At 36.1% G+C, this 22,810-nt stretch overlaps 1 protein-coding gene across 1 annotated transcript in view; it reads right to left on the bottom strand.

Moving 5' to 3' along the window:
* Nucleotides 1–22,810, bottom strand: part of LOC106871622 (protein scribble homolog) — a 698,511-nt gene that overhangs the window by 544,755 nt on the left and 130,946 nt on the right. Inside the window, exons 7-10 of the mRNA XM_052966764.1 lie at nt 14,173–14,245; nt 13,558–13,603; nt 12,891–12,974; nt 3,199–3,314 (exon numbers count right to left, since the gene is read on the bottom strand). Coding sequence (XP_052822724.1) covers nt 3,199–3,314; nt 12,891–12,974; nt 13,558–13,603; nt 14,173–14,245 — 319 coding nt within the window. The remainder of the gene's footprint in view (nt 1–3,198; nt 3,315–12,890; nt 12,975–13,557; nt 13,604–14,172; nt 14,246–22,810) is intronic.

Here is a 22,810-nt window from a genome sequence, read left to right as displayed (position 1 = left end):
AACGTGGTAGTGAAACAATACTATAGACAGGGCCATAAGAGAAAAGAAACAGGCCTGGAAGAGTGGAGGCAGCAGGGAACTGTATGAGATAGCCAGAAGGGAAGCTAGGAGACCGGTATATCTAGCCAAAGGAGAAGCAAAAAAGAAGTTTGCCTATGTTTAACATCGTGAGCCAAAGAACTGAAGTATTTCGGATTGCAAGACAGTGTGTGAGAGAAAATTGTGATTTTATAGGAGACATGGATGATGGTGCACTTGCTTTTAACGAGTCTGCAAAGAAAGAGGCTTGGAGATGCCATTATGAAAGACTGTTGAACGTGGACAATGAATAGGATAGTCTGCCAAATGTTGACCCAATTGAGGGACCAGCTACCTGAATCAACAGTATGATGGTAGATAAAGCAATTAAGGATATGATGACAGGGAAACTAGGGAAAGACAGGTGGCTGGTGAGGGCTGCACAAACTTTGTACAGGGACGCTACCAGTAAGGTGAGGGTGGGCAATAAGTACAGCAAAGAATTCTGGGTACAAGTAGCGGTTTACTAAGGATTGGTGCTCAGCCCCCTCATAGACCTCCAGGCAATAACAGAATAATTCAAGACAGGCTGCCCCTGGGAGCTCCTCTATGCTGATGACTTTGCTCTTATAGCTAAATCACTACCTGAACCAGAGAAGAAGTTTCAAGTATGGAAGTAAGGTCTGAATCAAAGGGCCTTAGAGTTAACCTAGCAAAAACCAAAGTCATAGTAAGTAGGAAAGCAGACAAATCACAAATCCCTTCAGGTAGAAGGTCCTGCTCAATCTGTAGAAAAGGTGTAGGCAGAAACTCCATAAGATGCACCCAGTGTAAGCTTTGGGCACATAAAAGGTGCAGCAAAATCAGAGGAAGATTAACAGGAAAACTAACTTTTGTATGTGGAAGGTGCACAGGTACAGTAAACACTGAAAATGCACAGAAAATAGACTCCATCAACTGCCAGGGAGGCAAGCTACAGGTAGTAGATAGCTTCCATTATCTAAGTAACCAAGTTAGTAGTGGAGGTGGATGCTCCGAGAGCATAGCTGTGAGAATAAGATTAGGCTGGACAAAATTCAGAGAGCTCCTACCCCTGCTAGCAACAAAGCGCCTCTCTCTCAGAGAAGAAGGCAGATTGTTTAATGCCTGTGTGCCAACAGTCATGCTGCATGGCAGTGAAACATGGGCTATGATAGCCAAGGACATGCATAGACTTGAAAGAAATGAAGCCAGTATGCTTCGCTGGATGTGCAATGTCAGTGTGCATGTTCGACAGAGTGTAAGTATCTTGACAGAAAAGTTAGGCATAAGAGGAGTCAGATGTGGTGTGCAAGAGAGATGACTGCGCTGGTATGGTCATGTGATGTGTATGTACAAGGAGAGCTATGTAAAGAAGTGCTGATCTCTAACTGTGGAGGGAACCTGTGATAGAGGTAGACCCAGGAAGACATGGGATAAGGTGGTGAAGCATGATCTTCAAACTTTGAGCTTCACAGAGGCAATGACTGGTGACTGAGACCTTTGGCAATGTACTGTGCTTGAGAGGACTCGTAAAGCCAAGTGTACCTGTGCTGGTAGCACATAAAGAACATCCTTTGAACGTTGGGCCTGATGGAGGCAAAGTAGCTGAGTTCCTTTCAAGCATTGGGCCCCACAGAGGAAAAGTGGCTGGGTTCCTTTCGAGTATTGGGCCACACAGGGGCAAAATGACTGAGTTTCTCTTGAGCATTGGGCCTGACAGAGGCAAAGTGGCTGAGTTCCTTTCGAGTGTTAGGCCACATGGAGACAATAACCAAGACCTTTGGCATGATGACGGCATCATGAGAAGAAGACCTATCAAGCTGAGCAAAATCACAGCCATAGTAGATACCAATGTCACGCAGATTGGCCTCCATGCCAATGACATGTAAATGCATCCCGGTGTCATGCAAATGGCACTTGTACTGGTGGCACATAAAAGTATCCATTACACTTTCAGAGTGGTTGGCATAAGAAGGAGATCCAGCCATAGAAAACCATGTCAAATCAGACTGGAGTCTGGTGCAGCTTTCCAGTGTGCCAGCTTAGTCAAACTATCCAACCCATGCCAGCATGGACAATGGATGTTAAATGATGACGATGAACTTTCTCTTTGTAAGGAAGTAGAAGTAATTAGTAGGAGATTCAGTTATTATTCTGGCAATTCAAACAACTACATACAGGTTTTCATGCTTCTTTATGTTAGAATAATAGTTTATACAGAGGGATACTTTTCCAACTTAATGAGTAGAATGCCTTTTTTTGTCTTTTGTGAGCAAGGCTCACTAGCACAAATATTATTATTTGAAAGAGATAAATAGCAAGAGCTAAATTTACAACAATATAATCAGTTGTCTATACTTAAATTCAATGACACTGTGAATTTGTAAAAATGTTTGTATGGGCATACATAAAAAGTGCACATATGTAATTCAAATTTTTAAATGATTTAGTAATTGGTTGAAAACTTATGGAAATCTATCTGATTTATAATTCCCATAAAATCTAATGGTTTCATTTCATCTTGGAATATAAAACATGTCAGAGCAAGAGAGAGAGAGAAAGAAAGGAGAAAAAAAGAGAAAAGAAAAAGAGGAATCAAAACTAAATGAATTGATTCCTAGAATACTATAAAACATTTTGACTTTATTACCTTAAGTTATGTAAGTTTCATGAAGTTCAAGTTGTAAAGTAGTTTCAATTACAACTCAAATGCAGCACTTTATCAATAAGTTTATCATGAACATCAATTAAAGGAATATGTTGTTTTTATCTACAACACAGGTAGTCATAATGTATTTTAAAAGGCAGGAAGCTGTGGAGTAAAGTTAGCTCATAGGGAGTTGAATCTTAGTTCCAGCCCATTTTTTTGTAATTTTTGTTTTGCAATTAAAATTTTGAGGTAAGTCATGGAAGTTATACAAGTGTATTTCTCTTCCCTTATATAATAAACCAAATTATAAAATGTATTAACCTTTGAAAATATTACTACATTAGTAAGAAAATAAGGAGTTTACTGACATATCTAAGCCATCTTAGGAAAAGAAAAAAACATAAGGTGAGTACTATAGAGGGGGGAGAAATAAAAGGAGCTGAATGATAATGGTAATAACAGTTACAGAGGAACTGCTGGGAGGAAATGAAAAAAAAATTTAAGCAAACCTGTTTCCTGAAACATCCATGACATGAAGTTCCTTCAAATTGCCCAATTCTTGGGGAAGTCGAAGCAAGCGGTTATCTCGCAGAGATAAAACCCCAAGTTTGGAACATTTTCCAATCTAAAAAGAACAGACAACAGTAAATCATATCTACAGCAATTTGCAAAAAAGCAAAGAAATAAGTTAAGTATATGTTTAATAATACAAATCAAGATTAACAATAAAACTCAGTACATATTGAAGCAGCAGCTTATAACATAACAGGAAATATTTCTTAGTTCATTAGATGAGGTAGAGCAAAATTGCTTAAGCATCAGATGAAATGCCATAATTTATTTGTTCTGTCTTTTGACATGATGAGATAAAATCCTGATGAGGTTAATTTTGCCTATCAATCTTCTGGAGTTGATAAAATAAAGTACCAGTTGATTACTGTGGTTGATTTAATTGATTAATCCCTCCTACATATTTGTAGCCTTTTACCTTTATTAGAAATAGTTATACAATGATCAGCAGGTGCATTTGAATGTTTAAAAAGCAGCTTATCTTGTAGAATAAATCCAGCACACACACACACACACACACACACACACACACACATACAAACAAACAAACACAAAAAAAAAACAGAAACAACATCTACAGCAACAATGAGAGATGCATGAAAATCAGGAACAGAAAGCATTATTAAAAGCAACCAAGACAACAACCATACCAGCCACAAGAGACAGAGCAGCTACAGCAACCATTCATGAACAAGCTCCTTCAAATTACACAGTTATCTGAAAGGAAAATGAAGAGTCGATAGAGTTTATCTTTTACTTGTTTCAGTCATTAGATTGTGGCCATGTTGAGGTATTACCCTGAAGAGTTTTGGTTGAATGAACCAACCCAAGTACTTTTTTCAAAGCCTGGTGTTTATTTTATTGGTCTCATTTGTTGAACTGCTTAGTTACAGGGATGTAAACACACCAACACCAGTTGTCAAGTGCTAATGGGAAACAAATACACACACACACATGATGGGCTTTCTCCAGTTTTTGCCTACCAAGCTCACTCACAAGGCTTTGGTCAGTTCAACGCTATAGAAGATGCTAACCGAAGGTGCCACGCTGTGGGACTGAACCTAGAACCATGTGATTGGGAATCAAACTTCTTACCACACAACCACACCTGCGCCTATGTCTGTAGGCAAAATTTTAACAACAGGTGAGGGCTTTCATGCACTCTCCCTTTCCAAAACACTACAAGAGAAAGTACTAGTAAGAACTACATAATGGTCTGACTCTCCATCAGTTACAACAAGAGTTCCAGCTGACAAGTGTTCAACTACACTGATAATATGCTGTATTTTAAGAAAGCATTGCCCACATGATGTGGAACATTTTAAAAGTTTATTCAGAAAAATTTTGGAGACAAGTACAAAGGCCCTGAAAAAAGAATAAACCAAAAAACTAGGTTAAGTGACTGACCCGCTTTTTTGTTTTTGTTTGTTTCTTTCCTGCCTCCTGAAATAGTAATACTGAGAATAGGTTGTATAAATGCTCATAGTGGAGAGACAGGGAAGCGGGGACATCTAATCAGTTACCTCAAGTTACCATGTAGGGATGCAGTAGCCATTAGTGAAACCAGGACTTCTAAAACACAGTCATTTACCTATCTTTTAGAAGCCTATGTGGCTTAAGCCACTTATCCAGATTAAGTGAAGTAGGCTTGCATAAAGTGGTATGGCAGTGCTGTTTCAGAATGACCTTGACATAAAGGTAAGTGCAGTTTTTCTAATCCTGATTGATAGACCGATACCTTTGGATCTAAGCAGCAATAAGGGTGATGATGCAGCCTTCAGACTAGTGCCTCTTTATGATTCAACAGCCAGGTTTCTTTAGAGTCTTCAATGTTAGTGGGAAGACTATATGGGAATAATGGATAGAAGAGTAGGGTGCAAAATCCTTGAAAAAAATCTCTAGCACAGTCAACTGCCTGACAGGTTTTGCTCCAATTCCCCTAATATGCTAATATGGACATGATCAAAATCATAGTGGATCATTTAGATAGGATTTTTGTCAGGTTAGCAAATAATTCAGTATAAGTTGTCCACAGTTTCACACCACAAATTTGTAACCTTTACAATCAATTTCACAAGACAAATAGACAAGAACCTGGTTACAGGGAAATGAATGGTGCAAGATTTCAGGGATTTGACTGGGCGCTAGTGAAGTGGAAATTGACAGGAGCCATCATCAACAACAGTTGATGGGTTTCACTATAAAGAAAAGTCAGAGAAGCATCTTTTAGTTGTAACAATGAAATAGAAGAAAAACTAGTTGCATAGAAGAGATATTGTAAGAATAGTGCTTGTGGCAAGAATGGCCCTTTGACCATTACTTTGCAGTGAAATATAAAGGGTGTGCTGTCCAAGTTAGGGTAATTGTGCTGAAACATGAAGGTATGAAAGCTGTCAGTTGGACTCAACTAATGGAGCTGTAACAACAAAGCTAGAATTAAGTCCAAGATGGATTGCAGCAGGCATGAGCTTTCTAGTTTCAAACACATGAATGTTGTTTTCCATCTGCACTTTGACAGTGTTTTCAAGGAACAGTGGACTGTCCTTTTCTAAAAGCTACAGGGCTTAAACAGAAGAACTAAGAAGCTGCTCACAATGCACAATGTGTACCACCCTAAAAGTAATACTGACAGGCTCTACCTACCTGAAAGGAAGGTTGCAGAGGATTGCTAAACTGTGTTGTATGTAGTGAAGGAAGAATAGTATGCACAACTAGAAATATCAAACAATTAATGAAACAGTAAGAGCATTCAAGAACAGGAGGTAAAACAACAGAATAAGTAGATGGAGAAAAAAGGAATTAGATGGCCAATTTATGCAACAAATCAAGGATTTTGGAACTAAAGAATGCTGGTTGTGGCTGATAGACAATAAGCTAAAATGAGAAATCAAATATCTAAATATAGTTACTTAGAAGCAAGAAATTAAAATGATAAAGACAAATATTGATAAAACTCTGTCAGAGATCAAACACAGAATCTGTGGGAAAGGAAATGAAAGTATTGACCATCCCTTGAATGAATGCAGGAAGCTAGCATAGAATTATAAGCACAGGCATGATTGTGTCAGAAAAAAGTGCATTGAGATGTTAACTAAATGTGTGGATTCAAAGTAGTAGAAAAGACAGATTAATGTGAGCCAAAGGCTGTGATATAGAATAGTAATTACAATATTTCATGGGATTCTTGTTTTCTGCAAGAATCTGTAGTGTACACTCTAGTGAAATTCTTTTCCCGTTTATTATATATATGTACATTCAAATGTAGCACATAATAGCTAACCTTTGGTTGCTATTTGGACCCCGTTGTCTCTTACTATGTCACACCAATCTGCAACGTATAATCAATCAGAGCTCTAAATAAGATCACGTGAGACAACCTGTTCACAATCCTACTGTTCCTTATAAAAAAATTACCTTCTCCTTGTCTTGAGGTCTTTGGTTCCAGACCTTTTAAGGTCTAGCCACTGACCACACAAGACACAGCCAGTTCCAGCGACAATGGCAGATGACCCATCCAACAGCATTATGGCAACCTCCATCTTCGTCACTACCATCATCTTCTTAACATCAACATCATCTCTATGTACACAGCTCAACAAGCAACTCACACAGGTTCCAATACTGCACTGTTTGCGAATTACTTCACTATGGTTAACAGCGAATATACAACCTGCGAGAACTCCTGTACAAGTAACCCAGGCAGCAGCATTACAACCACAACTTCATACGACATGTACCGCAATTCTGGTTCTGCATCATCACCGCAACTTCTTGATACAGTATTTCAACTACTGTGTACAATTGACTACGAACTGGTATTTCTCATTCTTATGTCTATGAACATTCATCTAGCTTCTCATTATAGACTCTTTCACTGTCCCCTTCATTGCTATTCTTATATGTACTTAACACACATGCATACATCCATGCCCATACACATACACTTTGTTCTCACAGTGGCTTATCTATTATTCTGTATACATGACGCACACAGAGACACACACATTAACATACCAATAAATCTTCTCTTAAACATTCTACTCAGTTGTGTCTCTCTCTTTCCCCTCTGGAACATGTATTATTCCAGCCTTCTGAACGGAGTCATCATTAGATGGTTTCACCATGTGAGACCTCGACCATCTATAAATCCTAAGATTCTTGAGATTTGAGGAGACTGCATGTCACCAAAACTCAAGACAACATTATAGTATGTAATCATTTTAATAACATCATCATTATTATTAAGGTGCCAATCTGGCAGAACTGGATACTGGAAAAAGTGCTTAACAGCATTTTGTACAGTGTGCTTACAATCTAATTTCAAATTCTACTGAGACTCTCCTTGCCTTTCATCCTTTCGGGATCAGCAAAATAAGTACTAGTGAAACACTAGACCCCTCTCCCAAAATTTCAAGACTTGTGCCAAAAGTTGAAAGGATTATTATTATTATTATTAAAATGATGAGCTGGCACAATTGTTAGCACAAAGGAAAAATTGCTTAGCAACATTTCTTCTGCCAATTTACATTCTGAATTCAAATTCCATTAAAATCAACTTTGCCTTTCATCCTTTTGGGGCTGATAAAATAAGCCAGTTGAGCACGGGGTCAATGTAATTAACTTACCCCTCCCTCTAAAATAATTGCTGGCCTTGTGCAAAAATTTGAAATTATTATTATTATTATTATTATTATTATATCATGAAAAATCTTAGCTTCGTTTTGCTGGGTAAGATGGAAAGTGTTAACTTCCTACAGCCAGCAGGCTAAGGTGACAATTGTTCACTGATCATACTTCCAGAACCCTGCGGATGACTATTACAGTTCCAAGTAATGATGATTTTTGTAAATGTTCTATCTTTACATTTGTTTTAATCTTTCTGAGCCATACTGGTAGTTGAGTATTGATACTTCCAAGTACATCAATCACTATTGGTATCATGTCCATTTTCTTTGTTACCTACAACCTGCATATTTCCCACTTCACTTGTATCATAGTTGTTCATTTTTTCTCCTTTCTTTTCAATCTTGTTGTCACCAGTACATATGTCAATTATCAGGCATCTTTTTTTCTATTCACCACAACAATTATCAGTTTTGATGATACTAGACTTCTTCACGTGCATTAATAATGGTTCCACAGCATTTTTTACATACCACCCTAAATTGTTTTCCTTTGATTCAACACAATTTTGACAACTGATCAAACCTCTCTCATCCTTTCTTCTGGACAAGTGCAACTGATCAGTGTCACTCTTAGGTTGGAATGCTTTGTGTAATGTCAATAATTTCTATATCCATACTCATCAATTCATTCTTTTGCCTAGATATGATTCAAGTTCCATATCTAAGTGATGCTACCACCCATGTATTTACTGCTTGGAATTAATTTCATCCAGTCAAATTTGAGCACAACACCAATCATAGTCTTTGGAAATACTCTTTCTTCAGTTGTTCTTTCATTTCCTTCTCCAAGGTTCCATTTATAGCCTTCCTTTTCAATTTGTTTCATTACTTCTCTATATGGTAATTCTATCCTTACCTCTTATCAGACTCATTACACTTCTTGAGTTTGAATTCCATCTTAACATCAGCACTAAAACAGTGGACAGTGTTTGCCAAGGAACTCACTTCATCATCATTATTATTCCACATACACACAATAGATTAAACTGTTGGAACAGAAAAATTCTGAACATCAGGCTACAACTAGTAATCTTAGATGCCAAGAACCTTCTAAAGTATCCTAGCTGTCCCTAATAACACTGTTTTCTGGAGCTGCACTAAACTAAGTTTTATGCCTCTTTCCTCTATCCATCTGTTCAAATTTTTAGGGATAGTTCCTAATGCACCTATAAGTACAAGGGTACATCTTACCAGCATTTTCCATAGCCTCTATTACATAATTGCTAGGTCCTGGTACTTTGCTATTTTAACTATACCTCTCATATTGACTTTCTTACTATTTGGCAATGTAAAGTCAATTACCTGACACTTTTTATTCTCATTGTCAACTACTATTATTAAATCAGACCTTCTAGCTCCTATTACTCTGTTAGTCTGAATGTTAAAGTCCCATAACATCTTCTATTTCTTACTTTCTAATATTTTACTAGGTTCATATTCATACCATTTATCAGTATGGTCAAATCCTAGCTTTATACATAAATTCTAGTGGATTGTTCTCCTTAGGTTATCATATCTTTTCTCATAGTTTTTTCTGTGCCAACATGCTACATTCACTAACTGTATGAGTAACATTTTCCTTTTTTGATTTACATAACCTATAATGAGAATCTACCTGGCTTGCTTGATCTTACACAAGATCTTTCAAACTTTCTGTTTCCCTTTTCAGCTGTCCTTTCTGCAACTATAACCGTGTCTCACTATTACTACTTCCTGCAACTATCTTTGAGAATCTACTGTGCAAAGCCTTGTCCTGCCAGTCAGATAATCTTGCTTCTTTTTTCTGGTTTTTTAACTTCTTTTGGCTTTTTGGTTTCTCTATTTCCTATTGCTACTTTCGCAGCTCTTAAACCTTCTTCACTTTTACTTACATGGGAGCTAACTCCACACAGTCTTCTACTGATATTAACCCTCAACCCTATTTCCTTTCTAGGAAAGTATCATCTTTCTACTCCTGTTCCTCAATGAAGTCCTCCATCCATATTGAATTCTGTCCAAATTTTTTACTCTAGATTTGCTAGTTCAGATTTTGTCCAATCTACAAAAGCTGTTGAATATCTAAGCAACAATACTGCTCAAGTATTAACAGTTTTCACAAGATTTGGCCCATTCAGATTGACTTCATTAGTCTCTTCACCCATCTGATGTACACCTCAATTTTCATTTCTATAGTTAGTACTCCGTCAACTCTCTCCTTTCAGTAATTTTAATGTTTGGCCATCTGGTAATTGGATGCCTTCTCTACTGACTACCTGTCCCTTTTTCAATAACTAATATTGTGCACTTATCTCTGCCAAATCCCATACCTATATTTTGCTGAAGAGTCTTACAGTTTGTATTAAAGATTCTATCTTTTTCTTTTTTAATTTTTACTAAAATGTTTCAATTATCCATGTATAGTAAATGGTTAATTTTTTCCCTTACTATCTCTAAACTGATGTCCTGTCTTTGCCTTTCTTAATACTAAACTGAGTGGGATTAAACATAACACAAATATTAAAGGAGATAATGAATCTCCCTGGAAAATTCCTCTCTTGGTATTAACTTTCCTTAAGCCTTTGTTACCTGAGTAGGGATATACTTTTCATTTCTTCATGTAATGGCCAATTAACTCTCTTATACTGTCTGCAATACTGAATATACTTAAACATTCATTTATCCATGAGTGTGGAATCAGGTCATAGGTTTTCTCATAATCTGTCCATGCTATTGCTAATTTTTTCGTTCTCGATTTCACTTCTTTTAGAACTACTTTGCCTGTATATAATGGATCATGCGTTTCACTAGCCTTCTTCCTGCAACCTTTCTGATCTGGTGTCAAATTCTGGCTGTCAAGGTGCTTGTAAATGCTTTCTGAAAGCATTTCTGTTAACAGCTTCCACACTAATGGTAAGCAAGTGATTGATCTATAATTGCTAGCTATATTGCCCTTGCTGTTGTCTTTCGCAAGGAGTACTGTTCTCTCTCTAGTCATCCAATCTGGTATTACTCCTCCATTCAGTCAATCCTGAAGTTGTTCCCTCAATTTCCTATGTAAGCTACTAAATTTCTTCAGCCAGTACTTTTGAACTGAATCTGGTCCTGGGAACTTTCAATTCAGCATTTTTCCTAACACTTTACTCATTAATGCACTAGGTAGTCTTAGATCTGGCTGCTTCTCACTAACTACCTCTCCTTTGCATCTTCATTATGACTGACTGGCTTATCCCAAATATTATTTAAGAACTTTCTAGCTTTTTCTGCAATAGGTTTCTTCATCTTCAGTACTTTCTTCTACACTATTTATTTGGTTATAAAATCTCCTCTGGTCTGTCTCAAGCAAGCTGTTCTGTTGATACTGATTTGTTCTTTTCTGATATCTAGAAAGCTTACCTGTAATTGCTATGATACACTGTTTCAACTCTTCCATGACTATCCCAAATCCTTTCTTGTTGACTAACTATTTTTTCACAAGAGAAAATTTAAATCTTGTGTTTCCTAACTTGCTCAGTTTCCAGGCTTCAATTCTTATCAGATCTTGTCTTAAAGTTTTCACCTTATTTTCTAATCTCCTCCTCCACATTTGCTCTTTCTAAATCTTTCCTTGAGAAATACCTAATCTCCTAGTAAATATTACCTCTACCCTACCCCTTGCATAGCTCAATAAGTTAGTGCCACCTATATTTTTAGTATCTATCCCATTGATAAAAGAACCAACTTTCCTTGTCATATCTAGCAACTTCCTTCTATTGGCACCTTTTAATGCTGGTAATCTTATTCTTTCTTCTTTATTCCTTGCTTTCTGCAACTCATCCACAATCTTCCTCACTTAACTTGCTGGTGCCAGTTGTCCCAAACAAGTTGTTTGGCTTTTCTATTGTTTGGTCTTTTTTTTTTCAAGTTCTTTTGTGAGCTCTTTCACCTCTAATTTTCTTCTAATAACATTAGCCTGGTCTACTAGTCTCTGCTCAGTCGTTTTAAACATACCCTTCTCGAGTGTCAACATTCATTTTCTGTAATCCTTTCTTTTAGGTTCACTTTCTAAGTAGCACTGATTGCATCACTATCCTATTTTCTTTGCTGGTCCACTTCCTCCTCCTTACTCTATTATCTGCTGATACTGTATTAGGATAGCAGGATAACAGCATCTGCACTAAACCACCAGCCTTATTTTTGCTATTGCCACCAGGGTTTCTCTCTCTCATATTATTATTATTATTATTATTATTATTATTAATGAGTGAGAGAGCAATGCATGCCATGAAAGTGACACTGGGGTATACCAGGTATATGCATCACAACCATATGTGCATAGCATGGTAATCTCATATCAAGATAAACAGCATGTGACCTTGCAAGTGGAGCCCTGATAGAATTTTCTTCAGGTCAAGTAGGCCATCTTACTCAAAAGGTTCCTAAATAAAGTTTGTTTAAGGATGATGAACAAAACACCCAAGTTTCCAGAGGTGAATTATTCAAACCCTAAATAATCCTTCTCAACCCATGACTATGATGTTCCCCCACTGCTGCTTCTGATCAGAGATGCATATATTGTCAGACACTAAGGGAAATGTTCAACTGGTTAAGGCCAAGCAACTGACAAGCAAATCTGTGGTACTGAGCAGAATAATTTTACACCAAAATAAAACATGTACATGTTAACACTTCCAATCAGTTAAGACCAGAAGCCATGAGAGCCACTGCTTAGTACTGCATTAGGGCATTTCTAACACTGACACAAGAAAACAAATTTTAAAGGAAATGTGTAGTGAATCAATTCCAGTATTTCATTGTTCCTGATTTTATTGATTCTGCAAGAATGACATGTAAAGTAGACCTTGGCAAGATATGAACTCAGAGGGATGTAATTAAATGCAGCAAATCAGGTACTGTGGCATTTCTGCTATCCTCTAATAATAATGATGAAGGTGAAACCTGTTCTGATAAAACTAAAAACATGTACCAACCTCTATAGGAATATCTGTCAGACGGTTGCGGTCTACATTGAGATTGTTCATATTTCCCAATTTCCCAATGGTTATTGGCAGTTCCTGAAATTGAAGATAACCAATATCAGTAGGTGGTGTGTATATGTGAGTTTAATATTGGAGTGTATAAGTATGAAAGAGAGCTTTGATATATATATATATAATTTAAGTTGTTTATTTATGTATTTAAAGTTAATATTACACTGTTGTTCTTACAATCAAAGAATAACAAATCCCAATCATCTTCTTGACTGTTGACTTTAAAAAATATCTAAAATCTTATGTTGAAAGATATTAAAATTGATTCACATTACAGAAAGTGAGAGCTATTTTGACATTTTCACCCATTTTTACTTCATTCTTATTTCATAATTTCATTTTATATTAGTTTTTTTTTATCATAAGTGAAAAGCTTCAAATAATTAAAATATTTCCATGTTAACTTATAAAGAAAGGCTTTTTAAATAAGTTGATTATGACAAATCGAATAAGGTAATTTGTATACCAGTACACAACACTGGTTGCAAGAAAAGTTTAATAATATTGCAGTTAATAGAAACTCTTTAACTTCAGTTATTGTAAGTTTTAGTCGGATCATCTAAATAAGCAGAGGGATAACAATTTGCTGTGTTGCAGGTGCACTTACAGTCAAGAAATTCTCAGTCAGAATCATTTCTTGGAGAGATTCACAACTGAAAGAGGAAAAGAAATACAGTGAACATAGTATAAGTGTATATAATACATAGACAGTATATACAGTAAACTCTTTATTTTTCAATAGTATAGATTCTGAAGTGAAAAGAGAAATTCAGCTGAAAAAATGTTTAAAACTGAATTATATCATTATATCATTATAACACTACTGCTTATCAGAATTAAGTATATGGAAAATGGGTAATATTGGCATCATGGGCTAGATGCAAGAGGCAGTTTTTCATGCTTAGTTTGGATTGTAGAAGGGTAGTGTTTGGAGGATGTATACACATAGAGAAATGCCTCCAGTACAACAGAAGCTGACTGTCAAAAAAGTTATTCATTCAACTTGAAAAATTACTTGTAAATAGAGAAACATGGCATAAAAAGTACTTGATGGGCTGGTTAGAAGCAGAAAAATTTTAAAGACAATATATAGATACATTGACTGGAGAACAATGGGCAGTGGTGGTGTATTTCATAAATAGATTCAAAGAATGATTATAGCATTCAATAATTGAAGTATATCTAAGTAAAATTTTGAACAGAAACTAATTGATAAACTTACTTTCCTATCTGTGCAGTTAATGTTGCAAGTCTGTTCTGGTCACATTTCAGAATTGACAGCTTCTTTAAGAAACCTGAAACAGAAAATGTCACTGAATGTAAATAAAAATATGTACAAAATACTACATAGAGTTAAAATGATTAAAAAAAAAACATGCATAAAGATATTTAGCAGGAGGATGTAGAGCCCAGCATCACAAAGAACAAAAATAATAGTTCTCTAGAAAAAAAGTTAAAGAAAGCAGCAGGATTTTTAAAATAGTTGCTGAAATATTGGGTTATGCAAAACACATTAGTCATCAGGTTGAACAAAATGACTGGTATAGAAAAATTACAGGTGCCTTATCTAAAACATGTTTTTAAATATATAATGGAGTATCATTCATTATCTTGCATTATTACAAAATCAAGCTTATCAAGATATTTGGGCTTCCAATTTAAGCTTCCAAAAATATGTGTATAATTAAATTTGAAAAACATTGTAGGAGGATTTTACATACACATTCTGGTTTATGCTTGCTATCAGTCAGAAGAAATAAGAAAAATGAAAGAGTAAAACACAGCCAACAAGAATGGACCTCATTTCAGTTTCAACAGGTTATCACTATCAATAAGCCTATAGTCAGCCTATTTAAAAAGCCTTTCTTTAAAAGTTAACATGGAAATCTTTTAATTTTCTGAAGTTTTTCACTTATGAAAACAAAAACACTGTCAGTAATGACTGATGCATACTATAATTTCTTTCTATTAATAATAATGGAACATATTTTATACCACTGTATGAAGTAGTATCAAAGAGTTCCCGGACTAGTTATATTTAATAAAAAATAACTGATTTACTTAAGTTTTAACATCAACTCCTTTGAAATAGTCACTTTGTGCTGCAATACAGCAGTCCCAGCATTCTTGTCACTTTTGGAAATTGTTTTCTGTGAGTTGAAGATCTTGTGCGATTCACTCTGAATCTCAACAATGGTATTAAAATGGGAACCTCTGAGCAGCCTTTTCATTTTGAGGAAAAGATGGAAGTCAGCAGGTGCTAAATCTGGTGAATAGATTGGATGCAGAAGCAATATCATGTCACTTTTGGTGAGAAACTCACATGTGAGGAGAGCTTGGTGACAGGGTGTATTGTTTCCGTGAAAAATCTTTTTCTTCATGCTCCACAGATCTGGTTGCTTTCGCCAAATGTCCTCCCTCAAACATTTCAAAACATTGCAATAGAACTCTCAATTGACAGTCTGGCTCTGGGAAACAAATTCTTGATGCACAATACTACGGTTGTCAAAAAAAATAATGAGCACGTTCTTGATTGAGCTGCAGCTCTGTTGTACCTTCTTTGGTCATGGAGATGAAGCACCCTTCCATTGTGATGACTGGTGCTTCATTTCAGGATCCTCGACATGAAGAATGGGTCATCAGTGACACATTGAAGGAGATCTTGACAGACTCAACACGATGTTCTTTCTGCTCAGTGGTCAGCAGGTGGGGGATAAACTTAGCGGAGATACACAGCTTGTTCAATTCAGACATTAGAATTGCCTGCACAGACCCACACAACAGACCAACAACATCAGCAATGTCATTGATTGTCCTCCAATGATCTTCATGCACAAGCTGACGAATTTTCTCCACATTTCTGGGGATGAAGCTTCTGGCAGATCTTCCAGATGGCTCATTCTCTTCCAGGGACATTCTTCTGCTTTTGAAATGCCCATGCCACTCAAAACATTGTGTAAGACCCATTGCCTTATCGCCATAAGCTTGCCAAAGCATGCTCAATGTCTCTGCAGCAGACTTCCAAAGTTTAATGCAAAATTTTACACTGGATTTTTGTCCCAGCTTCTGTCCATGACAAAATCGCAGACTACAGCATACATGTGATCCTCAAAACACAAATTTCACAACTTGCAAAGTAAACACAGTGATGTCACTTGGCACACTGCCTGATGAAGGTCACTGCTAGCTCTCAGTGTGCACGCAACCATGTACCGCCATCTGTTAGTGCACTACAGAATTAGTCCAGGAAGTTTACAATACCATCTTGTAAAATGGATAACTAAGCCAATACTTGTTGATATTTACATCTGACCGAAGTTCTAAACATATCTATTTAATTGAATTACAAATACCTAGATATTAAGTATTAAAAAACTGTACAAATCAAAACATAATTTTTTACATGTCATTAGCCCTTTAGTGTTCAGACCAGTCAAAACCAGCTGAAAATATTTCCCCTTTATTTGTTTGAACTGAAAATAAACAAATCACACTATTGAATTCTCATAGCTTTGAGATAATGTGAGATAAAGCCTTTCCCACCTTTATTCAAGTATAATTACCATGAATAATTCAATGACAGAACTATGGCATAATTATATTTTTTAGTTTGATAGAAATACAATTATATATTCATTTCATTTTATTACATATAATATGTGAAAGTGAGAAATGCATATTAATTTTCAGTATGGTACACACCTGTATTCACCTTCATCCCACCTGTTAATGAGCTGTTTTATTAGATGCATTCTGTTATGTAAATGTACTCATTAAATTGTATAAGAATACATAGCCAATATACATTGACTAGTAAAGGAGTTTTGTACTTTATTTTCAATGAAAATGAATGAAATATAGAGAAAGAATAAAATCTTGTACTGATTATACCGTATCTTAATTAATCTTGAAAAGTGGCAAAATTGTTGGCAGTTGACATCTGGGATTATTTTAGTAACAAATCAAACAGGATAAACACTATAAACACTTTATGGATAAACACTAAAATCAAAATTCTTAATGTATTCTAATACATTAAGAATTTTGATCTTAGTGTTTATCCATAAAGTTATTGATTTTACACCTGTAAATTAAATTTATCTGCCCATAAAAGTAAAATTTAATCGAAAAGATCAGATAAAATTACATAACTGTAAACCGCTAATATATAAGCACCCACTGACGAAATTTCAAAATTTCATACACCCTACCCCAACAAACCAAACTACATGCCTTCTCTTCCTCACATCTCTTTTTTATGCACTATGTTTATGCTTATCTCTCGCTCCCCAATCCTGTTCTCACTGCTCTGCTCACTGTATCATTGTTATCCTGTTGTCTCCCACCCCCTCTATATACCCAGGTTTCACTAGTCTTTGCATTCTCTATACCACACCCTTTGCATTCATGTGAAGTTACTACTCACTACTCATGCACCTTTGACAATACCCTATCATTTATATTCTGATCCCTGTACCATGAGGGTATGCCTATCAAAACTGATACCAAAAATGACTGACAGGAAAATATGTCAGTAGGCATTTTGCTAAGGTCCAAGGATATATAGGATCCTGTATATCCAAGGATATATAGGAGATAATGTAGTTCTGATCACATTAACAAATATGGTAATGCTAATTGCAAGTGAATTTAACTTTGAACTTAAATATTCTGAGTTCAAAGCTGAAGACGCTACAGTTTCAATAACTGAATCTATATTTTGTTTCTTCTAGTGATGGGTAATTAGCACCATATGGCTAAGGTGAGTTTGTGTTTGTTTCATCAACAATGTTTCTATCTAGATATTAACCCCATGACAATGGTTTCTCTTTATCAAGCAACTAAGTTGCATTGATGGTAATGATCTCAGCTGAGATCAGCAATTAGTGTACAACAATGGTTCATCATATATTTTCATCAACCGTTTCAGTGCAAGTACTGTTTATTTGCCTAAACTATATCTCTGTGCAGGACACTCATGCAATATTATTCCTGAATAAGATCACTCGAATGCATAAGTCAGATCAACTTCATGTATTTACAATCACATGAATTCAAAAACTGACTTTAGTGTGGTAGAGTTCAAAACAGGGTGTCACACACAGTGGCATATCACATTGTGAACAAGGGTATCTAGTTTCCTTATGTTTCCATTTTGCTTTACATATTGTGCATCTCTTTGAAACATTTGTCTTGTTAGCGGTGGGGGGGGAAAGAGTTGTGGAAATGTCCATGTCCCTTCACCATGCAGTGAGGACTGAGTTCAGCATTGGGACGTCCATGTGTTCTGTACTTTGGCAGGTCTGATACTTCTTTCATTTCATGGAACAATAGATTCCTGAATGTCAATCGATCCCCCACACCACCAAGTATCTGCCAAATCAAATGTGAGTTCACGACACACGTCAACTATATACAAGAAAATTTTTTTGTACCATTTCACAAATTTTCTCACCGATTTGTGTGTCAGCCAGTTGATCTGAGCAATTGACCCCACCCATCCCTTCATTATATGAAACAATTACACTTGGCTTCATTATGGTATTACTGTCCATATCTTGTTTCCTAGTGTCCTTCATGCTTTCAGAATGCATTGTGGATAACATGCAGAAACTTTTCTTGTCATACCACACTAGAGCAAGAATGCTACTATTGGTACATCACTATGCTGTTTCTTCCTTTCAAAGTTTTATCTTGTGAAGATCAGGTAGCATATTTTTCCTGTGCATCCTTACAGTTCCACAGGCATTAGTCCTCCTTGCCTGCAGTTTCAGGAAGAGGTTTGGACAGGAAAACCAGCTGTTCATATAAATATTGTAGCCTTTGTCAAACAAGTTTTCATTCAGCAACAACAAGGCATCAGTTGAAGCTAGAGTAGACGCTGGAAGATTCAATCTGTCCTGACAAGTGTAGATTGTGTAATTTCATGTGTACCCACAGGCTCTGCTAATTGACTGACATACTTTATAAACCTTGACTCCAAAGTAGGCACATTTGGTCGGGTTGTATTGTTTGAATCAGAGCCTTCACTTGAATTTCCACAAACTCTCATCCATAAAAATGTCCTGTGTGCTGACATACAACATTCTGAAATTTTCAGCCACTTTGTCAATGATAAGACTATTTTGTGTTGCCTGTTATCCTGGTGCTCTCCCGAGTTGAAATGTAGATTTTGAAGAAGCACCAAAAATTGATCACAAGGTATCATTTCTAGAAAGAAAGGTGCCAACATGACTGGATCCCAATTCCAATATGACGCCAGGTTGGTTTCTTCACAATGCCCATCAGTATCAGCAGGGCAAGCAGAACTTTGATTTTATCCCCTGTGGTTGGAAACCAATCACTGCCATGCCTGGGTTTGACATGCTGGAGATGGTTCTCAGCATAGTCATCCATTTTGTCCGCTATATATTGGAACATTTCATCTGTCAAAAACTTGAGGAAGATTTCCATTGGTGAACTTCCATGTTCAAGGTTTGCCTTTATGCCAGGTGTACCAGTAAACCCAAGATGAAACTGTCTCTTGCATGCCACACAACATTCTGTTGTCAGGGCCATTCACTGCTGCCCACCTGTACCCTTGATTCACCAGAATATCATCATTGCTACTGGAATCATCTGACTCTGAACTAGGAAAATACTTACTCTCTGAATCATTGTCTAAACCAGAAGGAACAACTGGTGAGGTCGTGGAGCTTGGTGTAGCTTGGCACAATGACCATAAATTCGATGATACAGGACACAATGATGGAGTTGACAGAGCCGGAGTGGTAGGATGCAACAACTGTAAATTTGACAAAACAGGACGTGACAATGAAGCTGACAGAGCTGGAGTGGTAGGACCAGCCTATCGGGTTGTAAACATCTATATGAAACATGTAATCGGCCTATCAGTTAGCAGGTGGACCAGTACTAACTCAGGCGACAGGTTCTAAGTCAGGTGACATATAATTATGTCGCCGATTTAAAGCATGTCCATTGCGTGTGTAAATTTACGTTAATCATTTTAAAAGTGTTAAAAAGTAATAGTGTGGGTCTGATCTTATTTCTCCTCTGTTAACATCTCAATGTAATAATGGTAAAACACTCCAAAAGCTTTTCATCTCACAAGACTAAGTCTGTAATCATTTTAAATCCTGGGCAATAATTACTTTGTTAATCTAGGAACTAAAGTGCATGCTTGTAGGCATCAAGTTTTAATAGAAGATAAAAGTAAACTGCATATTTAATGAGTTTCAAGTCCAGACAACAAGAATAATATAAATTCCCTTCTAGAACTAAAATTTTCAGCTGAAAGTTAACAGTAAGCATTTCAAGCTTTTAAGTTATAATAAAAATTCAAATATAAAACTCAATTGATTCCATGGCTCAAAATGGGTCTATAAATTGAGTACTCTCTTATGCTTTAAAATAGGTACACGGACGGGATGCTGAATGCACTTTTGCTGAAGGACAAGAAGACAAAGCCAAGAAGCCGAATGGACACAATGCTGAACAGACATAAATCCGAATGGGCAAGATGCCAAAAAGATATATGAAAATTAAAATTTAATTTCGATAAATCTTAAGTGCCAAATTGGTGAATTGAGTGCATTAAACTATGTAGGTAGGAATGGTTTGCTTTTTATTATTGCATCCGTTTGGCTTTAGTCCGTTTGGTTTCTTGCCTTCGGCTTCTTGTGCTTTGGCAAAAGTGCATTTAGCATCTTGTCCACACACGTTAAAATCAGCCAGTTAACCCTCATTAAAAAATTAGAACATAAAATACCAAGATTTGGCACTATAAACTGTTTACTTTAACAAAAGATTTCTACATGAGAGTTACAGCTGAATCAACAACACTGGTAATTAAGATTTCCTCAATCCTAGAGATATACTATTCAAAGTAATATTTATGTCACAATAGCCTAATCCATCTACCTCTTTCTAATACCTAAAAAGATATTATCATGAGGTAGGAGGGAGTTATTAAGTATTTGATAAATCTTTTGTTATATTTCAGATTGAGTATATTTTCTCATGGATCCCAGAAATGACTAAAGTATACCACTCTAGTACTGAATTGATATATGAAAAAATATATATGCACAATTCAGTTTCTGTAGACTTGTACTTCAGTCAGATTGCATTGAGATATTACTTTGTTTATTATAATTTTCTGCTTAATAAGAATTTGCATGATTTACCATATGAAAAAGCTGATGACAAATCTATCAATAACAAGTTCTATTTAACAGCTTTTCTCTTGATGAAAGTTCATAACTAATATATATTCCAAAGGCAATTAATGATTTACCACAAGTTAAAATTTGTTGATATAACAGAGTAAAAATGTAGAAGGAAAACATCTTAGCATTTCACAAATTTAGCATTTCTACCATTGTCATTTTATAGAAAGAATTCCTGTATTCCCATCTCCCCATGAAAAAAAAATCTAAAATGTACTTTTCCTGACCTCATATATACTTGATGCTTGTACTAGTGAATTTTTTACTCCATCTAAACATGGTATTTTATCTTCTGATTGAATATGTTGATCTGCTCTGAAAGAATGCCTCTTTCCTTTACACAAACACACATATTTGTGAATAAATAAGCTAATGCTGTAAAGTAGAAAGTTTAAGATCCAATCTCCATACTTGATAGCATCTATTTGGTTGAATGGGTACTGGAGAGGAAAGTAATATTTTGTAATATATATACAGGGGTTGGACAAAATAATAGAAAACCTTAAAATTTCAAACAAATTTATTTTAATATGGGGTAGGACTGCCTTTGGCAGTAATTATAGCTTGAATATTACAAGGTATGGACTCATACAAAGTTTGAATTGTTTCCAAAGGAATTTTTGTCCATTCTTCAGCTAAAACAGCCTCTAGTTCTTGTAGTGATGATGGTGGAGAATACCAACTCCTTACTTGTTTTTCTAAAATGCACCATAAATGTTCAATGATATTAAGATCTGGGGACTGTGGTGGCCAGATAAGATGTTCAACTTCACTAGAATGTTCCTCGTACCATTCAGTAACAATGTTAGCTGTATGAATTAGTGCATTATCATCCTGAAAGATTGTGTTTCCCTTCAGAAACAGTTCCGCAACCATAGGAATGAATTTGATCACATAATAGTTTTGACTATTAATTCTGCCATGAAGGGAAACCATTGGGCTGGCAGATTTCCAAGATATAGCCCCCCACCTCTAGACCATTACAGATCCTCCTCCATGTTTAACAGTTGGAAGAAGGCAGTCTGGATCAGATGCTTCTTTTGGCTGTCTCCACATGTATACTCAGCTGGTGGTCCGAAAGAAGGAAAAGGATGACTCAAGCGGGAAAATGATTCTGTAGGTTTTTACTCCACTCTAAATGCTTTGCAATGTTTGTTTTTGAATGTAGTGGTTTTCTAATTGCAGCCCTCCCATGAAATCCAGCTTTGTGCAGCTCTTGGTGAACAGTTTTTGAGGAAACTAGGGTCTTGAGGTGGTCATTAAGCTCTGCAGTAATTTTGGGAGCTGTACTTTTGTAATCCTTTCTAACAATTTGCGTAAGAGTCTGATAGTCCCTATCTGAAAGTTTTGGTTTTCTTCCAGAGTTTTGTTTCCACAAGAAGGTTTTTCCCTCTTTATCAAAGGTTGTCATTACTTTCGAGACAGTACTTCTTGATACACTAAACATTTCGGATGTTTTCATTATGCTAGCGCCTGCCATATGACCACCAACAATTTGACCTCTTTGAAAGTCCAACAGATCTGTGATTTTAATGAATTTTAATTACCTTTTTCTGATGAAATCTGAAAAGGAACAGCAATGTTAGCAAAACATATTAAGCAACACAAATAATAAATCAAAAAACATAAAAA

Source organism: Octopus bimaculoides, chromosome 3 (genome assembly GCF_001194135.2).
Source record: "Octopus bimaculoides isolate UCB-OBI-ISO-001 chromosome 3, ASM119413v2, whole genome shotgun sequence".
Taxonomy (NCBI): Eukaryota; Metazoa; Mollusca; class Cephalopoda; order Octopoda; family Octopodidae; genus Octopus; species Octopus bimaculoides.
The sequence above is the reverse complement of the archived record's forward strand: the minus strand, read 5'-3'. Positions and strand labels throughout refer to the sequence as shown.